This window comes from Manis pentadactyla, chromosome 1 (genome assembly GCF_030020395.1).
Source record: "Manis pentadactyla isolate mManPen7 chromosome 1, mManPen7.hap1, whole genome shotgun sequence".
Taxonomy (NCBI): domain Eukaryota; kingdom Metazoa; phylum Chordata; class Mammalia; order Pholidota; family Manidae; genus Manis; species Manis pentadactyla.
The window spans coordinates 72,413,180-72,438,929 of record NC_080019.1 but is presented as its reverse complement, the minus strand read 5'-3'; the positions used below and the strand labels follow the sequence as shown (position 1 = coordinate 72,438,929).

The window sequence follows — 25,750 nt, the reverse complement described above, 5'->3', positions numbered from 1 at the left end:
GGGACCAAGGAAAGGCAGGTGGTCTGAGAGGCTTCCTAGCAGCTAGAGCGCTGCTGAAGGGGCAGGGATTGCACAGAGCTTGTGGCACAGGAGAAGGGATAGGTGGACAAGGTTGTCTGGGCACGCTCTGCCCTGAAGGTTAGGAACTTTGAGGAACTTCAGGTACTCCATCCCCCTGGCTGGCTACTCGGCTCTGAGGCCCCCTGACTGTGACACACAGCCTGCTGAGCTTTCCTCCTGACGTGCAGGCACTGGCTCGCAAACCGGCAGTCACTGTGCTGGTGTCAGGTCAGCCAGAGGGAGGACCCGCCTACAACACCTAGAGACGAAAAGCATAGAGGATTACACCTCTGTGCTTGGACTACTGCCTCTAATACTGGAGACAGGCACCACAGACGGGATTCAGAAAACAGCTCTTTCCTGACCCCAGCACCAGTGCCACTCCCTTACGACCCCCAATCTCACTCTAGTGGCTGAGCAGCTCCAGATGCTAGAGCTTCTGGGTACTAGAGGAGACCACATAGAAATATTAAACGTCAGAGGAACCTGGTTCAGACCAAAATCTCACAAACCCCAGAAAAAGGGCCAAATGAAACTGAACTCATCAATCTTCCTGAAAGGGAGTTCAAAATAAAAATCATAAACATGCTCATGGAAGTACAGAAAAATATTCAAGAACTCAGGAACGAATTAAGGTGGAGATTCAATCATTAAGAAACTCTATACCTGAAATGAAACATACAATGGAGGAACTTAAAAGCAGCACAGATGTAGTAGAAGAGATGGTAAATGGTATAGAAATTAGAGAAGAGGAATACAAAGAAGCTGAGGCACAGAGAGAAAAAAGAATCTCCAAGCGTGAAAGAATATTGAGAGAACTGTGTGACCGATCAAATCAGAACAATATTCGCATTATAGGGATACCAGAAAAAGAAGAGAGAGAAAAGGGATCGAAAGTGTCACTGAGTTGGTAATTACTGAAAACTTTCCTAATCTGGGGAAGGAGATAGTCTCTCAAGCCATGGAGGTGCACAGATCTCCCAACACAAGGGACCCAAGGAAGACAACATCAAGACATATAATAATCAAAATGGCAAAGATCAAGGATAAAGATGAGACTTTTAAAAGCAGCCAGAGAGAGAAAAAAGATCACATACAAAGGAAAATCCATCAGGCTGTCATCAGATTTCTCAACAGAAACCTTACAGGCCATAAGGGACTGGCATAATACATTTAATGCAATGAAGCAGAAGGGCCTCGAATCAAGAATACTATACCTGGCAAGGTTATCATTTAAATTTGAAGGAAGGATTAAACAATTTTCAGATAAGCAAAATCTGAGAATTTACTTCCCAAAAACCACCTCTACAGTGCATTTTGGATGGACTGCTATAGATAGAAATATTCCAGAAGCTAAATGGAGGTCACCCAAGGAACAGACAAAGAGTACACAATATGATACCTAACATAGAAAGAATGGAGGGGGAAGAAAAAGGAGGGAAAAAAAAAAGAACCTTTAGGTTCTGCTTGTAATAGCATATGAAGTGAGTTAAATTAGACTGTTAGATTTTCAGGGAATTAGACTGTTAGACAGTAAGGGAATTAACCCTGAACCTTTGTTAACCACGAATCTAAAGCCTGCAATGGCAATAAGTACATACCTATCAATAATCACCCCAAATGTAAGTGGTCTGAATGCACCAATCAAAAGATACAGAGTCACTGAATGGATAAAAAAACAAGACCCATCTATATGCTGCCTACAAGAGACTCACTTCAAACCCAAAGACATACACAGACTCAAAGTAAAGGGATGGAAAAACATATTTCATGCAACTAATAGGGAGAAAAAAGCAGGAGCTACAGTACTCATAGAAGACAAATTAGACTTCAAAACAAAGAAAGTAACAAGAGACAAAGAAGGACATTACTTAATGATAAAGAGGTCAATCCAACAAGATACTATAACCATTATAAATATCAATGCACCCAACACCTACATATGTGAAACAAATACTAACAGAAATAAAGGAGGAAATAGAAAGCAACGCATTCATTTTACAAGACTTCAACACACCACTCACTCTCAAGGACAGATCAACCAGACAGAAAATAAGCAAAGAGAAACAGGTACTGAACAACGTTTTAGAACAGATGGACTTAACGGACTTCTACAGAACACTCCATCCAAAAGCAACACATTCTTCTCAACTGCATATGTAACATTTTCAGGAATAGACCAGATACAAGGCCACAAAAAGAACCTCAGTAAATTAAAAAAGAAATGAAATTGTACCAACCAGATTCTCAGATCACAAAGGTATGAAAATAGAAATAAATTACACAAAGAAAATGAAAAAGCACACAAACACATGGAGGCTTAATAACATGATCCTAAAAAATCAATGGATCCATGACCAAATAATAATAATAACCAGAACCACCACCACTAAATTAGTTTTTTGCAGGAATCCTCATGTCTTTTTTTTTGTACCCTTAATGTACAATAACTTGAACAACACTATGCTTACTAGATTCCCCCATTGAGCAATATATGGACCGAGCAATATATGGAGACAAATGACAACAAAAATTCAACACAACAAAAATCTGTGGGATGCAGCGAAGGCCTTGCTAAGAGGGAAGTACATAGCAATTCAGGGCTATTTAAAGAAGGAAGAACAATTCCAAATGAATAGTCTAAAGTCACAATTATTGAAACTGGAAAAAAGAAGAACAAATGAGGCCCAAAGTCAGCAGAAGGAGGTACATAATAAAGATCAGGGAAGAAATAAATAAAATCGAGAACAATAAAACAACAGAAAAAATTCATGAAGCCAAGAGCTGGTTCTCTCAGAAAATAAACAAAATAGAAAAACCCCTAGCCAGACTTACCAAGAAAAAAAGAGATTCTACACACATAAACAGAATCAGAAATGAGAAAGGAAAAATCACTACAGACACCACACAAATACAAAGAATTATGAGAGAATACTATGAAAAACTGTACGGTAACAAACTGGATAACTTAGAAGAAATGGACAACTTTCTAGAAAAATACAACCTTCCAAGGCTGACCCAGGAAGAAACAGAAAATCTGGACCAATTACCAGCAAAGAAATTGAATTGGTAATCAAAAAACTACCTAAGAACAAAATCCCTGTACCAGATGGTTTCACTGCAGAATTTTATGAAACAGTGAAGACCTAATACCATCCTACTTAAAGTTTTCAAAAAAGTAAAAGAGGAGGAAATACTCCCAAACTCATTCTACAAGGCCAACATCACTCTAATACCAAAACCAGGCAGACACCACAAAAAAAGAAAATTACAGACCAATATCCCTGATGAACATAGATGCAAAAATATTCAAGAAAATATTAGCAAACCGAATTCAAAAGTACATCAAGAGGATCATACACAATGATCAAGTGGGATTCATCCCAGGGATGCAGATGGTACAACATTCGAAAATCCATCAACATCATCCACCACATCAACAAAAAGGACAAAAACCACACAATCATTTACATGCTGAAAAAGCTTTTGACAAAATTGAACATCCATTCATGATAAGAATCCTGAGGGGGGCGGAAGATGGCGGCGTGAGTAGAGCAGCGGAAATCTCCTCCCAAAACAACATATATCTATGAAAATATAACAAAGACAACCCTTCCTAGAATAAAGACCAGAGGACACAGGACAATATCCAGACCACATCCGCACCTGCGAGAACCCAGCGCCTCGCGAAGGGGGTAAGATACAAGCCCCGGCCCCACGGGAGCCGAGCGCCCATCCCCCCAGCTCCCGGCGGGAGAAGAGCAGGCAGAGCGGGAGGGAGACAGAGCACAGGGCTGCCGAACACCCAGCCCCAGCCATCCGGCCCAGAGTGCAGGGCGCTCGATACTAGAAAAACAGGGCAGCAAGAACAGTGAGCAGGCACTGGAGGCTGGGCGCCAGAGGACATAAGAAAAGCACGCGACCATTTTTTTTTTTCTTTTTTTGCTTTTTTGCTGTTTTGTTTTGGCGAGCACTTTTTGGAAGTCTTAAAGGGATAGGGACCCCAATACTAGGGAAACAGGGCAGAAAGACCGGTGAGCAGAGGCCTGAGGCTGGCACAGGAGAATAAAGAAAAACGAACGACCACCGTTTTTTTTTAATTAAAAAATTTTTTTTTCTTTTTTTTTTATTTTGGTGGTCATTGTTTTGTTTTGGCGGGTGTTTTTTGGAAGTCTTAAAGGGGCAGGGCGGGTCACTTAATCCAGAGGTAGGGAATCCGGGATCTCTGGGCACCCTAACCCCTGGGCTGCAGGGAGCAGGGAGGCCCCTTACGGAGATAAATAGCCTCCCAGCAGCTCCTGCTCCAACGCGACTCCACCATTTTGGAGTAGCTGCCCGAGCCAGGCCACGCCCACAGCAACAGCGGAGATTAACTCCATAGCAGCCGGGCAGGAAGCAGAAACCATGTCTGGGTGCAGCTGCGCAGCACAAGCCACTAGAGGTCGCTGTTCTCCCAGGAGAGGAGAGCCACAAACCAACAAGAAAGGAAGTCCTTCCAGCCGACACTCGTCCCAGTTCTGCAGACTATTCCCATCACCATGAAAAGGCAAAGCTACAGGCAGACAAAGATCACAGAGACAACACCAGAGAAGGAGACAGACCTAACCAGTCTTCCTGAAAAAGAATTCAAAATAAGAATCATAAACATGCTGACAGAGATGCAGAGAAATACGCAAGAGAAATGGGATGAAGTCCGGAAGGAGATCAGAGATGCCAGAAAGGAGATCGCAGAAATGAAACAAACTCTGGAAGGGTTTATAAGCAGAATGGATAGAATGCAAGAGGCCATGGATGGAATTGAAATCAGAGAACAGGAACGCATAGAAGCTGACATAGAGAGAGACAAAAGGATCTCCAGGAATGAAACAATATTAAGAGAACTGTGTGACCAATCCAAAAGGAACAATATCCGTATTATAGGGGTCCCAGAAGAAGAGAGAGGAAAAGAGATGGAAAGTATCTTAGAAGAAATAATTGCTGAAAACTTCCCCACACTGGGGGAGGAAGTAATCGAACAGAACACGGAAATACACAGAACCCCCAACAGAAAGGATCCGAGAAGGGCAACACCAAGACACATAATAATTAAAATGGCAAAGATCAAGGACAAGGAAAGAGTGTTAAAGGCAGCTAGAGAGAAAAAGGTCACCTATAAAGGGAAACCCATCAGACTAACGTCAGATTTCTCAACAGAAACCCTACAGGCCAGAAGAGAATGGCATGATATATTTAATACAATGAAACAGAAGGGCCTTGAACCAAGGATACTGTATCCAGCACGACTATCATTCAAATATGACGGTGGGATTAAACAATTCCCAGACAAACAAAAGCTGAGGGAATTTGCTTTCCACAAACCACCTCTAGAGAACATCTTACAGGGACTGCTCTAGATGGGAGCACTCCTAGAAAGAGCACAGCACAAAACACCCAACATATGAAGAATCGAGGAGGAGGAACAAGAAGGGAGAGAAGAAAAGAATCTCCAGATAGTGTATATAACAGCTCAATAAGCGAGCTAAGTTAGGCAGTAAGATACTAAAGAGGCTAACCTTGAACCTTTGGTAACCACGAATTTAAAGCCTGCAATGGCAATAAGTACATATCTTTCAATAGTCACCCTAAATGTTAATGGGTTGAATGCACCAATCAAAAGACACAGAGTAACAGAATGGATAAAAAAGCAAGACCCATCTATATGCTGCTTACAAGAAACTCACCTCAAACTCAAAGACATGTACAGACTAAAAGTCAAGGGATGGAAAAACATATTTCAAGCAAACAACAGTGAGAAGAAAGCAGGGGTTGCAGTACTAATATCAGACAAAATAGACTTCAAAACAAAGAAACTAACAAGAGATAAAGAAGGACACTACATAATGATAAAGGGCTCAGTCAAACAAGAGGATATAACCATTATAAATATATATGCACCCAACACAGGAGCACCAGCATATGTGAAACAAATACTAACAGAACTAAAGGGGGATATAGACTGCAATGCATTCATTCTAGGAGACTTCAACACACCACTCACCCCAAAGGATAGATCCACTGGGCAGAAAATAAGTAAGGACACGGAAGCACTGAACAACACAGTAGAGCAGATGGACCTAATAGACATCTATAGAACTCTACATCCAAAAGCAACAGGATATACATTCTTCTCAAGTGGACATGGAACATTCTCCAGAATAGACCACATACTACGCCACAAAAAGAGCCTCAGAAAATTCCAAAAGATTGAAATCCTACCAACCAACTTTTCAGACCACAAAGGCATAAAACTAGAAATAAACTGTACAAAGAAAGCAAAGAGGCTCACGAACACATGGAGGCTTAACAACACGCTCCTAAATAATCAATGGATCAATGACCAAATCAAAATGGAGATCCAGCAATATATGGAAACAAATGACAACAACAACACAAAGCCCCAACTTCTGTGGGACGCAGCAAAAGCAGTCTTAAGAGGAAAGTATATAGCAATCCAAGCATATTTAAAAAAGGAAGAACAATCCCAAATGAATGGTCTAATGTCACAATTATCGAAATTTGAAAAAGAAGAACAAATGAGGCCCAAGGTCAGCAGATGGATGGACATAATAAAGATCAGAGAATAAATAAATAAAATTGAGAAGAATAAAACAATAGCAAAAATCAATGAAACCAAGAGCTGGTTCTTCGAGAAAATAAACAAAATAGATAAGCCTCTAGCCAGACTTATTAAGAAGAAAACAGAGTCAACACAAATCAACAGTATCAGAAACGAGAAAGGAAAAATCACGACGGACCCCACGGAAATGCAAAAAATTATTGGAGAATACTATGAAAACCTATATGCTAACAAGCTGGGAAACCTAGGAGAAATGGACAACTTCCTAGAAAAATATAACCTTCCAAGATTGACCCAGGAAGAAACAGAAAATCTAAACAGACCAATTACCAGCAACGAAATTGAAGAGGTAATCAAAAAACTACCAAAGAACAAAACCCCCGGGCCAGATGGATTTACCTCGGAATTTTATCAGACATACAGGGAAGACATAATACCCATTCTCCTTAAAGTTTTCCAAAAAATAGAGGAGGAGGGGACACTCCCAAACTCATTCTATGAAGCTAACATCACCCTAATACCAAAACCAGGCAAAGACCCCACCAAAAAAGAAAACTACAGACCAATATCCCTGATGAACGTAGATGCAAAAATACTCAACAAAATATTAGCAAACCAAATTCAAAAATACATCAAAAGGATCATACACCATGACCAAGTGGGATTCATCCCAGGGATGCAAGGATGGTACAACATTCGAAAGTCCATCAACATCATCCACCACATCAACAAAAAGAAAGACAAAAACCACATGATCATCTCCATAGATGCTGAAAAAGCATTTGACAAAGTTCAACATCCATTCATGTTAAAAACTCTCAGCAAAATGGGAATAGAGGGCAAGTACCTCAACATAATAAAGGCCATCTATGATAAACCCACAGCCAACATTATATTGAACAGCGAGAAGCTGAAAGCATTTCCTCTGAGATCGGGAACTAGACAGGGATGCCCACTCTCGCCACTGTTATTTAACATAGTACTGGAGGTCCTAGCCACGGCAATCAGACAAAACAAAGAAATACAAGGAATCCAGACTGGTAAAGAAGAAGTTAAACTGTCACTATTTGCAGATGACATGATACTGTACATAAAAAACCCTAAAGACTCCACCCCAAAACTACTAGAACTGATATCGGAATACAGCAAAGTTGCAGGATACAAAATCAACACACAGAAATCTGTGGCTTTCCTATATACTAACAACGAACCAACAGAAAGAGAAATCAGGAAAACAACTCCATTCACAATTGCATCAAAAAGAATAAAATACCTAGGAATAAACCTAACCAAAGAAGTGAAAGACTTATACTCTGAAAACTACAAGTCACTCTTAAGAGAAATTAAAGGGGACACTAACAGATGGAAACTCATCCCATGCTCGTGGCTAGGAAGAATTAATATCGTTAAAATGGCCATCCTGCCCAAAGCAATATACAGATTTGATGCAATCCCTATGAAACTACCAGCAACATTCTTCAATGAACTGGAACAAATAATTCAAAAATTCATATGGAAACACCAAAGACCCCGAATAGCCAAAGCAATCCTGAGAAAGAAGAATAAAGTAGGGGGGATCTCACTCCCCAACTTCAAGCTCTACTATAAAGCCATAGTAATCAAGACAATTTGGTACTGGCACAAGAGCAGAGCCACAGACCAATGGAACAGACTAGAGAATCCAGACATTAACCCAGACATATATGGTCAATTAATATTTGATAAAGGAGCCATGGACATACAATGGCAAAATGACAGTCTCTTCAACAGGTGGTGCTGGCAAAACTGGACAGCTACATGTAGGAGAATGAAACTGGACCATTGTCTAACCCCATATACAAAAGTAAACTCAAAATGGATCAAAGACCTGAATGTAAGCCATGAAACCATTAAACTCTTGGAAGAAAACATAGGCGAAAACCTCTTAGACATAAACATGAGTGACCTCTTCTTGAACATATCTCCCCGGGCAAGGAAAACAACAGCAAAAATGAGTAAGTGGGACTATATTAAGCTGAAAAGCTTCTGTACAGCAAAAGACACCATCAATAGAACAAGAAGGATCCCTACAGTATGGGAGAATATATTTGAAAATGACACATCCAATAAAGGCTTGACGTCCAGAATATATAAGGAGCTCACACGCCTCAACAAACAAAAAACAAATAACCCAATTAAAAAATGGGCAGAGGAACTGAACAGACAGTTCTCCAAAAAAGAAATACAGATGGCCAACAGACACATGAAAAGATGCTCCACATCGCTAATTATCAGAGAAATGCAAATTAAAACTACAATGAGGTATCACCTCACACCAGTAAGGATGGCTGCCATCCAAAAGACAAACAACAACAAATGTTGGCGAGGCTGTGGAGAAAGGGGAACCCTCCTACACTGCTGGTGGGAATGTAAGTTAGTTCAACCATTGTGGAAAGCAGTATGGAGGTATATCAAAATGCTCAAAACAGACTTACCATTTGACCCAGGAATTGCACTCCTAGGAATTTACCCTAAGAACGCAGCAATCAAGTTTGAGAAAGACAGATGCACCCCTATGTTTATTGCAGCACTATTTACAATAGCCAAGAATTGGAAGCAACCTAAATGTCCATCAATAGATGAATGGATAAAAAAGATGTGGTACATATACACAATGGAATACTACTCAGCCATAAGAAAAGGGCAAATCCAATCATTTGCAGCAACATGGATGGAGCTGGAGGGTATTATGCTCAGTGAAACAAGCCAAGCGGAGAAAGAGAAATACCAAATGATTTCACTCATCTGTGGAATATAAGAACAAAGGAAAAACTGAAGGAACAAAACAGCAGCAGAATCACAGAACTCAAGAATGGACTAACAGGTACCAAAGGGAAAGGGACTGGGGAGGATGGGTGGGTAGGGAGGGATAAGGGGGGGAGAAGTAGGAGGGTATTAAGATTAACATACATGGGGGGGTAGGAGAAAAGGGAGGGCTGTACAACACAGAGAAGGCAAGTAGTGATTCTACAACATTTTGCTATGCTGATGGACAGTGACTGTAAAGGGGTTTAAGGGGAGACCTGGTATAGAGGGGAGAGCCTAGTAAACATAATATTCGTCATGTAAGTGTAGATTAGTGATACCAAAAAGAAAGCAAAAAAAAAAAGGGCAGTTCCTGTGTGGTAACCTCCAATGAGTTCTACACAAGGGTATAAAAGGGCATATAAAAGTGTAGGCAAAGGGTCTATTTGCGTCTATACAGAAGATCAAAGCCTAATTGGGCTATCCCGAAAATGAACTAAGATACGATATGAAAGAGAACTTCCAACATCAGCACTCTCTGGAAGACTCATGCCAGAAGATGATCATCAAAAAACCCCAACAAAGATCCACGCACTGCTACACCTGCAGATGCACTCATCCCACCAGTTCCTGGACTTGCCATGGGAATGAGGAAGGAGGTATCTAAGCTGGCCTGTGCATACAGTAAAACAACAAATTTAACTGGATCTATAGTGTTGGAACTCAACCAAGAATTAGGAGAAGTGCAAATTGTAGCGCTCCAAAATCTTACAACTACAGACTATTTACTGTTAAAAGAACACTGGGGATGTGAACATTCCCCAGGAATGGGTTGTTTTAATTTGTCTGATTTCTCTCAGACTGTTCAAGTTCAGTTGGACAATATCCACCATATCATAGATAAGTTTTCACAAATGCCTAAGGTGCCTAACTGGTTTTCTTGGTTTCACTGGAGATGGCTGGTAATTACAGATATGCTTTGGTTATGTAACTATACTCCTATTATGTTAATGTGTGTGCGCAATTTAAGTAGTAGCTTAAAACCTATACATGCTGAAGTTACTCTACAAGAAGATATGTCAAAGAAATAATCAATCTTCCCATGTTTTCTTCCGCCTGCTACTTCTATAGCTTTTCTTCTTCCTTCCTAATTACAACCCTTAAATAGAATTCGTGCCTCATATCAAATTTACCAAGTATCATAATTCTTTCAAGTGGTAAAGATACCTCAAGACAAATGCTGGGCATAGAAGCCACAGGGCATAAATATGCAAAGAAGTAAAAAGCTAACCTTTTCAAACAATAAGGCTTCCCTCTCACTTACCAACTTCACGTTTCCCTGTATGGCCCCGGAAGATGACTGGTTAGCCAGAGACGGGTAAGATTCCTCAAGGGAGGAACAACCTAAGACAGGCACAGTCGCAGGGGGGCCATCAGGTGACAAATTGGGGATCAACAGAGGTGAGGCTTAGAACCTCACCCCCCCTGTTCTGAGAGAAATCTTCTGCATACATGGATGTTTTATTGCCCTTGTCTAGCTTGGATTAACACATAGTCTACAGGCCCACACCTGATCATCTACATGTGCTCTCTTACAACACTAAACTATGTTTTCTACCTTTATCTTGTATCTACCTACCACTTCAGCATTTTATTAAAAATAATAATAATAAAGAGAGAAATGTGGTATCCACATATAAATCAAGTATAAAAACCAAATGAGTATTCATAGTTGAACTGACTCTTTATAGTTCATAATGCATGAGCAAAACCGAAAGTTTCTGTGATGACTGCCCTTGTACTGTTCACTATGTAACTTATTCATTATGTAAGAATTTGTTCTACATGTAAGAACTTGTTTGTTATGCCTCAGAAGATTGGAGACTGACGAAAATTAGGCTTGGGGTGGATTAATGACTGTGCATTGAGCATTGACTCCCCTATACAGAATTTTATTGTCGTTAACAACCATTTGATCAATAAATATGAGAGATGCCCTCACAAAAAAAAAAAAGAAAAAAAAAAAAAAAAAAAAAGGACAGACTTCCAATGGTAAAATAAATAAGTAACCAGGATGTAATGTATAGCATAAGGAATATAGTCAAGATATTGTAACAGCTTGGTAGGGTGATAGCTGGAACCTAGAATTATGTATATAAATGTTTTATCACTGTGTTGTACACTTGAAACTAATGTAATATAATACTGTGCGTCAACTACCCTTCAATAAAAAATAATTATTTAAAAAAAAAAAAAAAAAAAAAAGAATCCTGAACAAAGTGGGTATAGAGGGCAAGTACCTCAATATAATAAAGGCCATATATGACAAACCCATAGCCAACATCACACTTAACAGTGAGAAGCTGAAAGCTTTTCCTTTAAGATCAGGAGTAAGACAAGGATGCCCAGTCTCCCTGCTTTTATTCAACATAGTACTGGAGGTCCTAGCCACGGCAATCAGACGACACAAAGAAATACAAGGCATCTAGACTGCTAAGGAAGAAGTCAAACTGTCCCTGTTTGTAGATGACATGATATGTACATAAAAATCCCTAACGAATCCACTCCAAAAATACTACATCTAATATCCGAATTCAGCAAAGTTGCAGGACACAAAATTAATACACAGAAATCTGTTGCCTTCTGATACACTTAACGATGAACTAGCAGAAAGAGAAATCAGAAAAACAATTCCATTCACAATTGCATCAAAAAGAATAAAATACCTAGGAATAAACCTAACCAACAAAGTGAAAGACCTGTACTCTCAAAACTACAAGACACTCACGAGAGAAATTAAAGAAGATACCAATAAATGGAAACGCATCCCATGCTCATGGATAGGAAGAACTAATATTGTCAAAATGGCCATCCTGCCTAAACCAATCTACAGATTCAATGCAATCCCTATCAAAATACCAACAGCATTCTTCAACGAACTAGACCAAATGGTTCTAAAATTCATATGGAACCACTAAAGACCCGGAATAGCCAAAGTAATCCTGAAAAGGAAGAATAAAGTGGGGGGAATTACACTCCCTGACTTCAAGCTCTACTACAAAGCCACAGTAATCAAGACAATTTGGTACTGGCACAAGAACAGACCCATAGAGCAAAGGAACAGACCAGAGAGCCCAGTTATTAACCCAAACACCTATGGTCAATTAATATACAATAAAGGAGCCATGGACATACAATGGGGAAATGAGTGTCTCTTCAACAACTGGTGTTGGCAAAACTGGACAGCTACATGTAAGAGAATGAAACTGGATCATTGTCTAACCCCATACACAAAAGTAAACTCAAAATGGATGAAAGACCTGAATGTAAGTCATGAAAACATAAAACTCTTGGAAAAAAATATAGGCAAAAATCTCTTGGGATATAAACATGAGCGACTTCTTGATGAACATATCTCCCCAGGCAAGGGAAACAAAAGCAAAAATGAACAGGTGGCACTATATCAAACTAAAAAGCTTCTGTACAGCAAAGGACACCATCAGTAGAACAAAAAGACATCCTACAGTATGGGAGAATATATTCATAAATGACAGATCCGATAAGGGGTTGACATCCCAATTATATAAAGAGCTCATGCACCTCAACAAACAAAAAGCAAATAAGCCAATGAAAAAATGGGCAGAGGAGCTGAACACACACTTCTCCAAAGAAGAAATTCAGATGGCCAACAGGGACATGAAAACATGCTCCACATCTCTAATCATCAGAGAAATGCAAATTAAATCACAATGAGATATCACCTCACACCAGTTAGGACGGCCAACATCCAAAAGACAAACAACAAATATTGGCAAGGATTTGGAGAAAGGGGAACCCTCCTACACTGCTGGCAGGAATGTAAACTAGTTCAACCATTGTGGAAAGCAGTATGGAGGTTCCTCATAAAGCTCAAAATAGAAATACCATTTGACCCAGGAATTCCACTTCTAGGAATTTACCCTAAGAACGCAGCAGCCCAGTTTGAAAAAGACATATGCATCCCTATGTTTCTCGCAGCACTATTTACAATAGCCAAGAATTGGAAGCAACCTAATGTCCATCAGTAGATGAATGGATAAAGAAGAGGTGGTAAATATACACAATAGAATACTATTCAGCCATAAAAAGAAAACAAATCCTACCATTTGCAAGAACATGGATGGAGCTAGAGGGTATTATGCTCAGTGAAGTAAGCCCTGCAGAGAAAGACAAGTATCAAATGATTTCACTCATCTGTGGAGTATAAGAACAAAGCAAAAGCTGAAGGAACAAAACAGCAGCAGAATCACAGAACCCAAGAATGGACTAACAGTTACCAAAGGGAAAGAGAGTCGGGAGGATGGGCAGGAAGGGAAGGATAAGGTGGGAAAAGAGGCATTACGATTAGCACACATAATGTATCTGGGGGGACATGGGAAAGGCAGTATATACAGAGAGGACAAGTAATGATTCTATAGCATCTTACTATGCTGATGGACAGTGACTGTAATGGGGTATGTGGTGGGGACTTGATAATAGGGGGAATCTAGTAAGCATAATTTTGTTCAAGTTATTGTACATTAAGGATACAAAAAAAAAAAGATATATGAGGATTCCTGCAAAAAACTAAATTATGTGGTGGTGGTTCTGGTTATCATTATTATTATGTTATTTGTTGCCTATTGCTTTGAATCCCTATAATAAACAGACTAAAACCACTCACCCACCCAAACTCTCATTCAAGTGTGACCATATGCTTAGAGGACTCTGAAAGAACAGTTGTGCCTAAGTCACTAGAATCCAGCAAATGCTGTATTTTTTTCCTTTATTCTTTTCATGTGTCAAAAAATATTTTTCAGTACTAACAATTACCATCTGTATATATTTAACTTTAAAGAAAAAGACACTCAACTTTCATAAGAATACTTTAAGATGCTATATACAAGAAAACTAGTGTTTAAGGAAAATATTGAATACGGCAGGAAATAAACTGAACATTTTATTACATTACATATAAAAAAAGTTACATGAATTAGGTGGAAGGCAACAACTATTCAACAGATGTCTGCCGGGTGTTTACCAAATTCCCTACCTCAATATTGTTAGACACGCTCTTCCTATTTCAACTCAGTTTTACATAGACTGACTAATAAATTCTGTCCAAACTCCTTTTTTATATAGTTTCATAGGAATTCTTTGAGTCTACAGCAAACACTTAAAATTCCTTAGAATTAAAGGAAACATAATTATTAGACAAAGGACCTGTCTAGTTCAAATGTCAAGTGACAAAATGTTTTTCTTGTATACAGCCAGAAGACTTTTTTTTCCCTAAAAGAACAGAATTTTCTTTTTTTTTTTTTTTACAAACCACCAAGTGGTCATTCTCCACAACAGTCATTAAAATCCGTGTAATAGACAAATTATTTTCAAAGTATATAACACCACAAAAATGAAGTGAAAGGTGATTAAAATATTAACTCACGAAGGAAGGTCTTTGGCAGCTCTCAAGCCCCAGCCTTTCTTTTCTGTGAGTATGACTTCCACATCTGCATGCTGTTTTCTCTGGAATCGCCTATTGGAACAATAATCTCCATTTGGACACCGAGAAGAACTGAAATGAGAAATGGAAACAATTAATTTTTCAAAGCAGCAAAAGAACCAAAAACATGTTCTCTAGAATGTGTTATGTAACTATATATACACATATCTTTATGGTAATCTGTGTATATATGGTAAGCCTACAAGTGAGCCTTCCTCAGTAATTCTTTTCTTCATGAAGGGATTCCTTAGAATTTAAGTGTCTACACTGTTAAACTGATGATGTCCCACAGTACAGGCTTGTCACTTGTTACCTCTTCCCTGGGTGTCTAGGATATATATTTCCAGGCTGTATGTAAACTTGTAGTACTCTGACAACTCTACAGAGCTAACTTATTTTCTATCAGTGTAGCTCCTCTTACATTCCACTCCAATCATCAGTGTAGCTAACTAACTGATCTACATTTAAGAGATACCATAGTCATCATTTATATGTGTCCTTGTTCAGAGTAAACACAGTATAAAGTGGCAAGGTTCCTCCCCCATGGATTCTAGAATAATAAAATCAAACATTCACTGAATTCTTAATACTCCAAAACAGGCAGACACAAAGGCTTTTAATACTAAGTAAAACTACAATAGAAATTACCAATCCTTTCCAATATATTACTATTTATTGCCAAATCAGTAGTAAATAAAATTTTTAGAGAGGCTCAAAGGATGTAGGATTCACTTTAGAGTGAAGGAAAGCTTTGAGGAGGAAGCAGGATTAAAGAAGAACCTATGACACACAGGATATGGACAGATAAGGAAAACAGGAGATACAACAGTGCTGGCCTACGCGCAGAAGTAGGAAACAAGGCACCCTTGAGGAAAGGGGAATAAAACAGACACAGATACCTGGTGACCAATGTGGGTTGCTGGAAGATAGAAGGGCAGGTTGCTGATACACTATGAAGGGGTTCTGAATACCATGCTAAATTTGAAACCAATCCTGAGAACTACTAAAAGTTTGAGTGTGGGAATAATATGACAAAGAAATTCCTTACTTCCTATCTGTTTAGCAAAGTTGGCAGGAAAAGCCAGAAGAATGCAGACTAGGGCAATGATGCCAAATTAGGAGAATAGTACTAACTCCTGTCTCCTTTTCTTAGAGGTATCATTCCTACTTTTAGTTTAGATAAAGGAAGACCAAAAGTATTTCCTCTTTTTTATTTTTTTGAGGCATATGTTTTATTTTTGTAACATGGTAACATGAGCAAAACCAAAAACTGAGCTTTGAAAGAAAACACTTCATTAACACTAAAAATAAGGTACCTACACAATAAATCACCTTAATATTCTTTCCATGTTACAAATAAGGATAAGACTTTTCCTCAATCAGAGTAGTATAAAATTTATCACACATTTTTTAATGTAAAGATGTTTACTGTTTAGTAGACTCATAGACAAAGAGAAGTAACTGTTGGCTACCATGGTGGAAGGGTTGGGATGGGTGAGGAAAGAGGGATAAAGGGGCACAAAAATTCTCAATGATAATATAAGTTAGTCATGGGGATGGAAGTGCAGCATGGAGAATACAGTCAATGATTCTGTAACATCTTCCTATGTTGACAGATAGTCTGCACTAGTTGGGGTGAGGATTTAATAATATGGGTAACTGCTGAACCACTGTGTTATATACTTGCAACCAATATAAGACTGTATATCAACTAAATAAAAAGATGTTTACTGTTTATAAGAAAAATATAGAAACAAATGTTTATCAATAGAAAATTAATAATTATGGGTTAACTATGAGTAGAACACATAATGCAACACATAATGCAGGTCTGTATGTGTAGCTCTGAATAGATCTCTGTAATACATACATGTATTTAACTACCAAAGAGGAGGTTTGAGGAAGAACAAAGTATAAAAAAACACATGAAGATTTCATTTCCGTACATAAAAAGCGGAAACATCTATCTACGTTGGTATAGGCATAAAGGTTACCTGGAAAGACTACAAATAGAGGGATTGAGATTTGGGAGAGGAAGACAGATATTTTGCTTTAAACATTTTTTGAAATGTCAAGGTTTCATCTCATCGTATAGTGAAAGCTAAAAAATACCAACATTTACCTCAAGAGATAAAAGGACACTGCATAAAAATTAATATTACTATTTTAGTATTAGAGCTACGTTACAGAACACTTAACAATGTGTACTATAATCTAATGCACAATGCAAAGGAAATCTGTCTCCTTATAAACACTATAAACATTGGAGATTTTATTGCTTATAAATACTTATCAATAGGTAGGAGAAAGATTAAGCTTATACTTCATTACTAATTATTTTTAATATTCAGAGATATTTAATAGAATGATTGAGCAAAAGCACAGCAGTCTAGTTTACTTACCATTCAATCATGAGGAGACGATTAAGACAATCTTCCCCACATGCTATTTCACCTTGAGCTCTTTCATCTTTAGAAAGAGGTGTACACTCACACTGCATTCGCTTAATATCTCGATGAGATTTATTCTTCTTTCTATTGAGAAAAATTTTATAAAAATTAGTTAAATAAATCTCGTTGCAATGATTGTACAACATATGCAATCAATTATGTGCTGAATCTCATTTCATGGTATTTCATATCATTTGATAAATAAATAATAAAATCATTTAATGATTCTGGGTGAGTCAATCATACAAAAGAAGAAAACATCTAATCACTAGCATTTCTGAGATTAAAAACAGTCAGAGCTGTGTTGCAAAAAAGATGAGAGAGGCCTGGCAAATGGGAGGACAGGTAAATTTGAGTCTTATCATTTTGGACTCAGCCCTTATTTTCTAGTAAAGGTCAATTAAGCCTTGAATTCTGAGCAATTTCAAGTGTTAATATTGGAAAATTCATGAATAGCAAATAGTGATGTAGCTGATTGATTAAGGTTTAGGAACTAGTCCTCATGGATGAATAAATAATAGTTGAAATACAAGGCTGAGGATGAAAAGAAGTTGTTAAAAAAACAAGTTTTTAATCAAGCATGAACTCAAATCTTTTATTAAAGAATCCTTCAGTAACACTACATTTGTACAAATCTTAATAGAAAACTACATGACTAAAAAAAAAAAAAAAGTGTAATTGCAGAAAAATCAGCTAAAGGTTTCAGAGGGCTAAACTTTCTCAACACAAACTGATGGCCTGGGGGGCACTGTTCAAACTTGACTGGGTTCATAAAAACCTATGCCAGAGTTTGTAAAAATTAAAGTGAAAACGTGGTTATTTACTGGTCTTTATGTTGAACTCTATTTTTTGACCCTTGTCAAAAAGGAAACAAACAAGATGGTTGATTCAGATCTCCTTAAGATTATGGAACTATGACTTACTCTTCAACTATCAGACAGTGACATGAGCAACTATCTTAACCCCATGACTAATCTACTTTCATTTTCAACATATGTTCTATTACAGTCCCAGTTTTTTGTGTGTGTGCAATCAATGGCTTTAACTTTTTATTACTAGCACACAAAGTACATGAAAATATCAATTTCTCTTTAACTCCGTCTGCTTCCTACTTCCAGATGCTTTAAACAGGATAGAAAACGCAAAGCAACAGGACAGTTTCCATCCACTATATTGAAGGTTGACTTTTCAAGGTTTCATTTGCAGAGACAATAGTAAAGTCATAACTATAAAAAGAAGGAAAACAATTACTGCTTAAGTGCTTCCTTAGTTCCTAAATTTTTTTTCCCATAAACAAAGAGTAAACGTGAGCCATATATTATTGCAGAAAAGAGTTATTTTTCTTTTCATAAATTTCTTTGCTTCTTTCAAAAGCTCTTCCGTATCTTCTTTCTCTTGCTCTTCCTCTCCTGGTTTCCCAGTCAGAATCTTCAGCTGTTGGCTCATATTCTTCTTCTTCATCATCTAGAAAGCTGTCATTCAAGTCGTATTCATTGGGTTGTTCATTTCCATTGTCTTCATCTGAAATGCTTCCTTCTGGAAGTGTACTATATCTATACTATACCTATATTCTGTTTTGTGCTGGAGATTCTTCCTATAACAAGATACTCCATTCGGGCCTGTCATCAACCTCACCTTGACACATGACTGGTACACATCCATAATCACTATCACCAGGGTGGCTAAAGTGTTGAAAATGGACAGGATTCTGTAGCAGTTTGGCCCATACATGCAGGATGTCCTCTTGACCTTGTTTTCTTCAGAACCTTGTGGCACTGAATCAGTTGCCTCTGCATGCAGTGTTTCAGGATTGGAGGGATCAGAGCTGGACTCAGGATGACAGCCTGGGGACTCATTGTTGAAGGACTTGTCCTCTGCACTCAAACAACTCTCAGAACAGCTCCCTGCCTTGTCTTCCTTATTTGGTGTTCCTTTAGTGATGGTTTCATGTTCAGAAACCTTACCAAGTTCCTCTACTGGGATTTTGTTTATTGATCTGCGTATTATTTCCTTCTGTGTCACTTAATGTGGTTGCAGAAGATGACTGTGGCACTTCCTTGGATGAAATGATAGACTCTTCCTGATCAGCATTTTTACACTTTTTTCCAGTGTCTTCCTCTGCCGATGTACTTTCTGAACTTCCTGATGGAATTAACCACTTTCTTCCTTGTTGTGTTATGTTTACTTAGCTTTTATCTTTGCAGATTCCTTCTTTACCACTTCCCTGGATTACATTATTACAGTCCCAGTTTTATAAAGTATTTAAAGTGTGTCATTACCAAGTTTGGGTAACAAGAATGATTCATCTGGATTAAAGACATAATTCATTAATGAGTGAATGAATATACTTAGCCTAAAGAGTGATGACTAAAGATAAACAAAATATCTATTCACAAGTACTTAAAGACTATAATTTTGAAGAATCAGCAGTAGCTTTATTTTGTATTGCTTCAGAAGGTCAGATTAAGACTAATAGGCACAGATTTTATTTTTAATTATGCCTACTTTCATCAGACAGAAGAAAAACATTCTTTGCCACTATACTCAAAATGTTCTATAATTTGTCTTCTTGGTGGCTTCTAAATCCACCATATAACAAGTACTTAAAATGTTGACTATATATAAATGCTTCCCACCCCACAAAGACCCTCTAATGCTTCCACTAACCATTCTGTATGTACAGTCTAATATTTATCTGAATCTCACTGCTGAATAAAATCCAAAGAGTTAATGGGTTTTATTTCTATTATTTTACAAGGGCACTGATGTACGCACACATTCCTAATGAGTACTACTTAAATTATTCAGTATTTTGTATTTAAAACTTAATTTACAAATACATATAAATGAGTAGAACTATAAGAGGCTCTCCATATTACGTCTTTTTTTTAATAGGAAAAACTTCTGATGGGACCTTTGACATTAAGTCTTCTACCTTATCTAAAGGGTAAAATGTCCTCTTTAAAAAAAATTTAGAATGCTTAAAGGGATGATGGCTAGGTTGATTTTCAACTAGAGGAAAAGTTTTGAAAAGGAGAAGGAAGGTGGTGAGAAGACTATAGATTAAAAAAAAAAAAAAAAGAGGCACAGTCAACATATATTTATATTGGGAAATGAGAAGATGCTCAAGGAGGGATGAAAGAAACCAGACTGAGTTGCTCTGCTCTAGAGAATGTTTTCATTACTCCTATTTTCATTATACACTGCTTTATGTAAGGGGTTTGTAGTGAACCATTCTATTATTTATTTCTAAAATATTTTTTATGCTTTTACCAAATTTAATCTATTAGCAAGACTAAAAAAACCCAACCAAAAAAACCCACAAAAACACCATAGTCTAGTTTCATTACCTAAAGATACTTAACTCTGAACACTTTTGAAAAGGAAAAAAAAAATCCAGTATGACTAATTTTTTCCTTTAAGAGCAGACTTTTGCTGGGGTTTTGTTCATTTTCTGTGAGTTTCACATGTAAAAATAATTTAAGAAAAATTGGGCTGGCCTAAATAATAGTTTTAGAACCAAGGGGGTAATGAGCTCCCATGCCACTTCAAAAAAAATTAGACATCCCCTTCCTGGGGGGGGAATAAAATTGGAAGAGGGACTCAGTAACATCAAATCTAAATATATAAATACACTCTGTAGGTTTTTAAATTTATACTTTATGACACAATTGTATTTTGGACGATTGAGTTCATATATTTTTAACTATTAAAAGCTTATTTTTTTTTTTAAACAAGAGGTTAAAATTTGTCAGACAAGTATTAATCAGACTTACCTTTCTGTTAAATAAACATTTTCTTCAATCAGATCAAAGTAACAAGGCATCTTCCCTTGCTTGGCACATTCCTTCCACCGCTGTGGGTCCCTGAAGTCCTCCATGACACAGGAAGGTCCAACCAGTGTTGTGCCTGGGGTTACTGCTGTCTCTCCCTGCTCCAACTCCACTCTAACTTTCTTTCTGTCCTGAAGCTCACCATCACTTTCAGAATCACTCTCCAATTCCTGCCTCCTTTTTTTAAGAGGCCCTCTATCTTTCATATCATTTTTTTCTAAGTTTCTTGAAAGATCTTTCTTTTCATTCACAGCTAAAGAGTCCTTAATGGAATTGCTGCTTATTTCAGGTGCTTGCACCGACCCCTTATCCTTCTGAAGGGATAGGAAAAATTTACTGGACTGGCTTGAAAAGTGAGCTCCTCGTTGATCCCAATTCTCCTCCTCTTCACGGTCATCTGTTAAGGAATCAGGTACCTGACCCTGAATTCGATCATATACAACCCCAGTTCCAGGAGGTCTACTTGCTGATCTTGGATCCCAGTAGCCATTGCCTTGCCAATAATTACGAGTCCCACCATATTGTTCTGTACTTTGCTGATACTTGTGCCCACCATAGGCTCCATAACTGCTGTCAGGTTGCTGATATGTGGTAGTAGGCTTTTCTTGTTGAGAGAAGTCCCACCCTAGGTTTCTGAGCTCTTCCGATGAATGGAAGCCATCTACACGGGAGATTTCACAAGAGGAAGAAAAACTCAACTCTGTTTTTCCCAGTCTACTATCTGGCCTATAAGGGAACATGGTCTGATGCCGAGATTTATTTGGGACATCTTCAAAATCTTCGGAAGAATAAACTGGCAGCTCTCCATGTTGCCTAGAAACCATTTTGGCTTTCATTGTTTCCTCAGAATTTGGATGACCTGGAAGGTCAGATTTCACATCTGCATAACTTGTACTATCAACTCCATCACTCTGAGGATGAGCAATTTCAGGCAAGTGGTTATCTACGTGTTTTCTGCTGGGCTGTGTAAAAGAAATTTCTGGATTCTTCTCTGTTCCTTTATGAAAGAAGAACTTCTCAGTTTGAGGATAGGCTTTATTTGCTATACTCTCAAATTTTTCCTCATATGAATGTCTCCTTGACTCCAATCTCTCATCTTCCCAGAAGTCAGAATAGTGTCTATAACTTTGACTGCTCCGAGAAGAACAAGGACTTGTTTCTTCCATAGGCAAAGTAGAATTCTTTGGCACAACCACAACAGACTGAAGACGGTTTCTTGGAACACTGCTATCATCAGAATCTGTGTCTTCTGAATCACTTTCATCACCTGAACTTTCAGAAGAACCAGAATAATCTTCATGGACAGTAGACACAATCTCTGAGGCATGACCACTACTGTCACATTTTAAGGTATATCTTACACCATCATGGTCTTCCATGGTTAAATTCAAATCACAAGAAGAAAATACAACTTCAGAATCATCAGAATTATGTGCATGTCCTCTTCCTTCTTCTTCATATAAAGAGATTTCTGATCTTCCTCTTCTATTAGGCAATATGGAACTCCCTTCTTCTTGAGCCTCTTGCACACATTTTCCAGATAGCCCACTCTTATGCCTGTTTTCCCAGGAAGCAAATCCCCTTCCTGAATCAGGAAGGCCACTACCTACTTCTACTACTGTTTCTTTCTCTGCATGCATTAAAAACTCTGTGCTTTTACTCTTCAGAATAGTATTCTGAACTGGAGATGTGCTCTCTCCACACTGCAAGAGATTTAAACTGTCCACTTTTACTCCTGGTGGAAGGCTCTGAAGAGATGAAGCAATACCTGAACTCCCTACAGGTTGATATAAATCATCAAAATGATTAACAGAAGTTGAACTAGCACTACTGACACTCTGCTTATATTCTTCACATGTGAAGTTTGAGTGATCTGTCAGATTCCTATTATCACATGTAACTGTTTTTGATTTCAAATGTACAGTCATAAAGCTATTTGAAGAAATCTTTGTAACTGAAGGCTCAATATTTTCAGCTTCGGAATGACACAAAGAAGGATTGTTGTCATTTGAAGTACAGTATGTATCTGAATCTTTGGTTTTACAGCAAGAAACTCTCATGTCAACTGATTCTTTAACTATTGTTTTTGAATAATCTACAGTCATAACTGGCAAAGACATGAGTTGATTTTGGTGTGACAACACCAGAGGTTCTGTTTCTCTAAATGGGCTTTCTGATTTATTATGCTGCATGCTAGTATCATCCAAGGCTTTTTCTTTACATCTACTAATATTCTGAAATCCATTTGATGAAAGCATGCATGCTTTGACCAAAGAAGATACCTCAGATCCAGTCACACTATCATCAGAAGACATCAAAACAGCATCAGTTTTAGAAGTGCAAAATGTTGCCAAATCAGATTCTGCCCCAGGAGATCCATTTATATTTAATTCTATGGGACAATAACTTCTTAATTGATCATTCTTCATTTTAGATAAAGAGTCTAATTCCTTAATATTATCATGGCTATCATGTTCTACAAATTCAGACTTTAAAATAGGTGACTCATCTAGCTTTTTTAAAGTAGGTGAATCATTTAATCGATTTAATGGGGATGCAGACCCAGTTTTTTCTCTTTCAGGAATTTTCCTTATCATTCTTAATTCACTACCTTTTGAACAAGGAGTCTGTAAGCTAAAAGAATGAGAGTGTTTGATTTCCTCATTTAATTCTGTACAACAGAAAGAATTTTTAAATTTATCAGATTTGGGTATTGGTTTTGAAGTGGCAGATTTGTAACGGGAAGCACTATTTTCATGCTTGGAATATGATGAGCCCCGTCGGAATCCCAGTTCATTATGGGGAGAACAACATCTTTTCATTGCTTCACTTTCTGAAGTCCTTTTGGATTCTCTGTCTAGTTTTGAAGAATTCCTCCCTCTTTTCTCCATCTCTAAGTAAGAGGACTCAGTTTTGCAGTCCCGATCAGATTTAGAATAGGATGACGATGTCCTTAGGTCTCTGTAAGAGGAGGAATGAGTTGAGGTGCGCCTCGAGTATGTCTTCTTATACTCATCTTCTGAGTCAGAACTCTCTCGTGCCCTGTTATCTGTATATGGCCGAGAATAGCGTGCCCTCTCTCGATAAGGGGAACTCCTATGGTAACGACGTTCAGAGTCATAATAATGGGATCGTTCTGACCGGGAATAGGATGAACTAGTTCTAGAGCCTCTGTCAGATCTAGAACGAGATCTACTCCGCCTTCTCTCTCTCTCTGATCTGCATCGAGAAGATATATACCGAGTATCTCTTTCAAGTTTTGAGTAGCTAAAATATTTATCATCCCTCTCTATTTTAGATCGTGACGATTTTCCTAAATCCTCACTTTTTAAAGGTGCTAAGCTCTTTTTTGAATCTCTTTCCTTTTCAATGCTTGAAAATTTTAAATCATGTGATCTTTGACTTGAGGAAGTCCGTACAGAATCTTCATCAGATTCTGAACCAAGAAAGGTGCCTTCAGATTGTGAGGATTTCTTCTTAGAACCTGTTTTTTTAGAGCCCAAATTACTCTTAGAACTATCTGGAATTTCTTCTTCCTTCCCAATCTGGGAATCTTCTTTTTGTGAGGAAATATTTGCTTGCTCATTCAACTTTTGAGTTATGTGCTCTTCTGAACTATTAGATACTGTGTCCTGTTTAGTGTCCACTTGGGAAGATTCTGATACAATTTTAACCGGTGGTTCTTTCAGGCTTCTAACTGCTACATCTCCTGGTGCTGTCATCAGAACTGTTACTGGTATGTGTGGCAAGGCCACTGGCTCTGTTACTGGTGCTGGTGGTGAGGGTGTTGTGGCTTGGGGAGGAGGAGGTGGTGGAGGTGGAGATGAGGGTGGCGAGTCTATAGTTGTTGATTCTGCTATGACTGCTGGTAATGGTATTACGCAAGGTGAAGATGCTACTGTTGTGGTAGTAGTCAGCAATGGCCTGGATGTTACCTGAAGCAAGTGTTTCTTAAAATGAATTTTGCCCAACTCTACTCTTGATTTTGGTGGGGAAGATTCTTCTGTAGTAGATAAGGTATCTCCAATGTCCATTTTAATTTTAGGAGTCAAGTCTACTTGAGGTACAGCTGGGGAGTTTGGAATATCATTTTGCTTGTCATTGCCAAGTGCTGTCAGAAACCTGTTCTGCAAAGTTTTCTTTGTAAGGCTGAAGCTGAATGACACCTTCTGTCTTCCCTGTTCCTCCAAATTAACTTTTGTCTTGGTGCCTTTGGGCAAAAACCGACTAGAAGCAACACCTTTGAACACTGGTCCTTTGATGAAACCTGTTTTCTGCACATTTTCAATCTTTGCCTATAAATAAACAAAACAAGCAGTTACTATTACAATTAAGTTCCTTTCAAATGGCTAGCATCACAGTTTATGTCAGAAATGAAAAGTCCCTTTTATAACAAACACTATGAATTTCACTAAGCTACATAACTATTACGGACATTTTCAAACATACTCAAATAGAGAAAATTATAATAAATCCCTAAGTACTCACC

General features: G+C 38.1%; 1 protein-coding gene and 1 pseudogene across 5 annotated transcripts in view; both read right to left on the bottom strand.

Moving 5' to 3' along the window:
* Positions 1–25,750, bottom strand: part of SETD2 (SET domain containing 2, histone lysine methyltransferase) — a 165,243-nt gene that overhangs the window by 108,413 nt on the left and 31,080 nt on the right. For all 5 annotated transcript variants that reach the window (XR_005023078.2, XR_008996470.1, XM_036877191.2 and 2 more), the window contains 3 exons: positions 21,205–25,556; positions 17,381–17,512; positions 14,922–15,050 (listed from right to left, as the gene is read on the bottom strand). Coding sequence is in view for 3 of the 5 variants with exons in the window: in XM_036877191.2 (XP_036733086.2) it covers positions 14,922–15,050; positions 17,381–17,512; positions 21,205–25,556 (4,613 nt within the window). In the remaining 2 variants the exon portion in view is untranslated. The remainder of the gene's footprint in view (positions 1–14,921; positions 15,051–17,380; positions 17,513–21,204; positions 25,557–25,750) is intronic.
* On the bottom strand, positions 17,547–19,658 carry LOC118908148 (aprataxin and PNK-like factor; annotated as a pseudogene).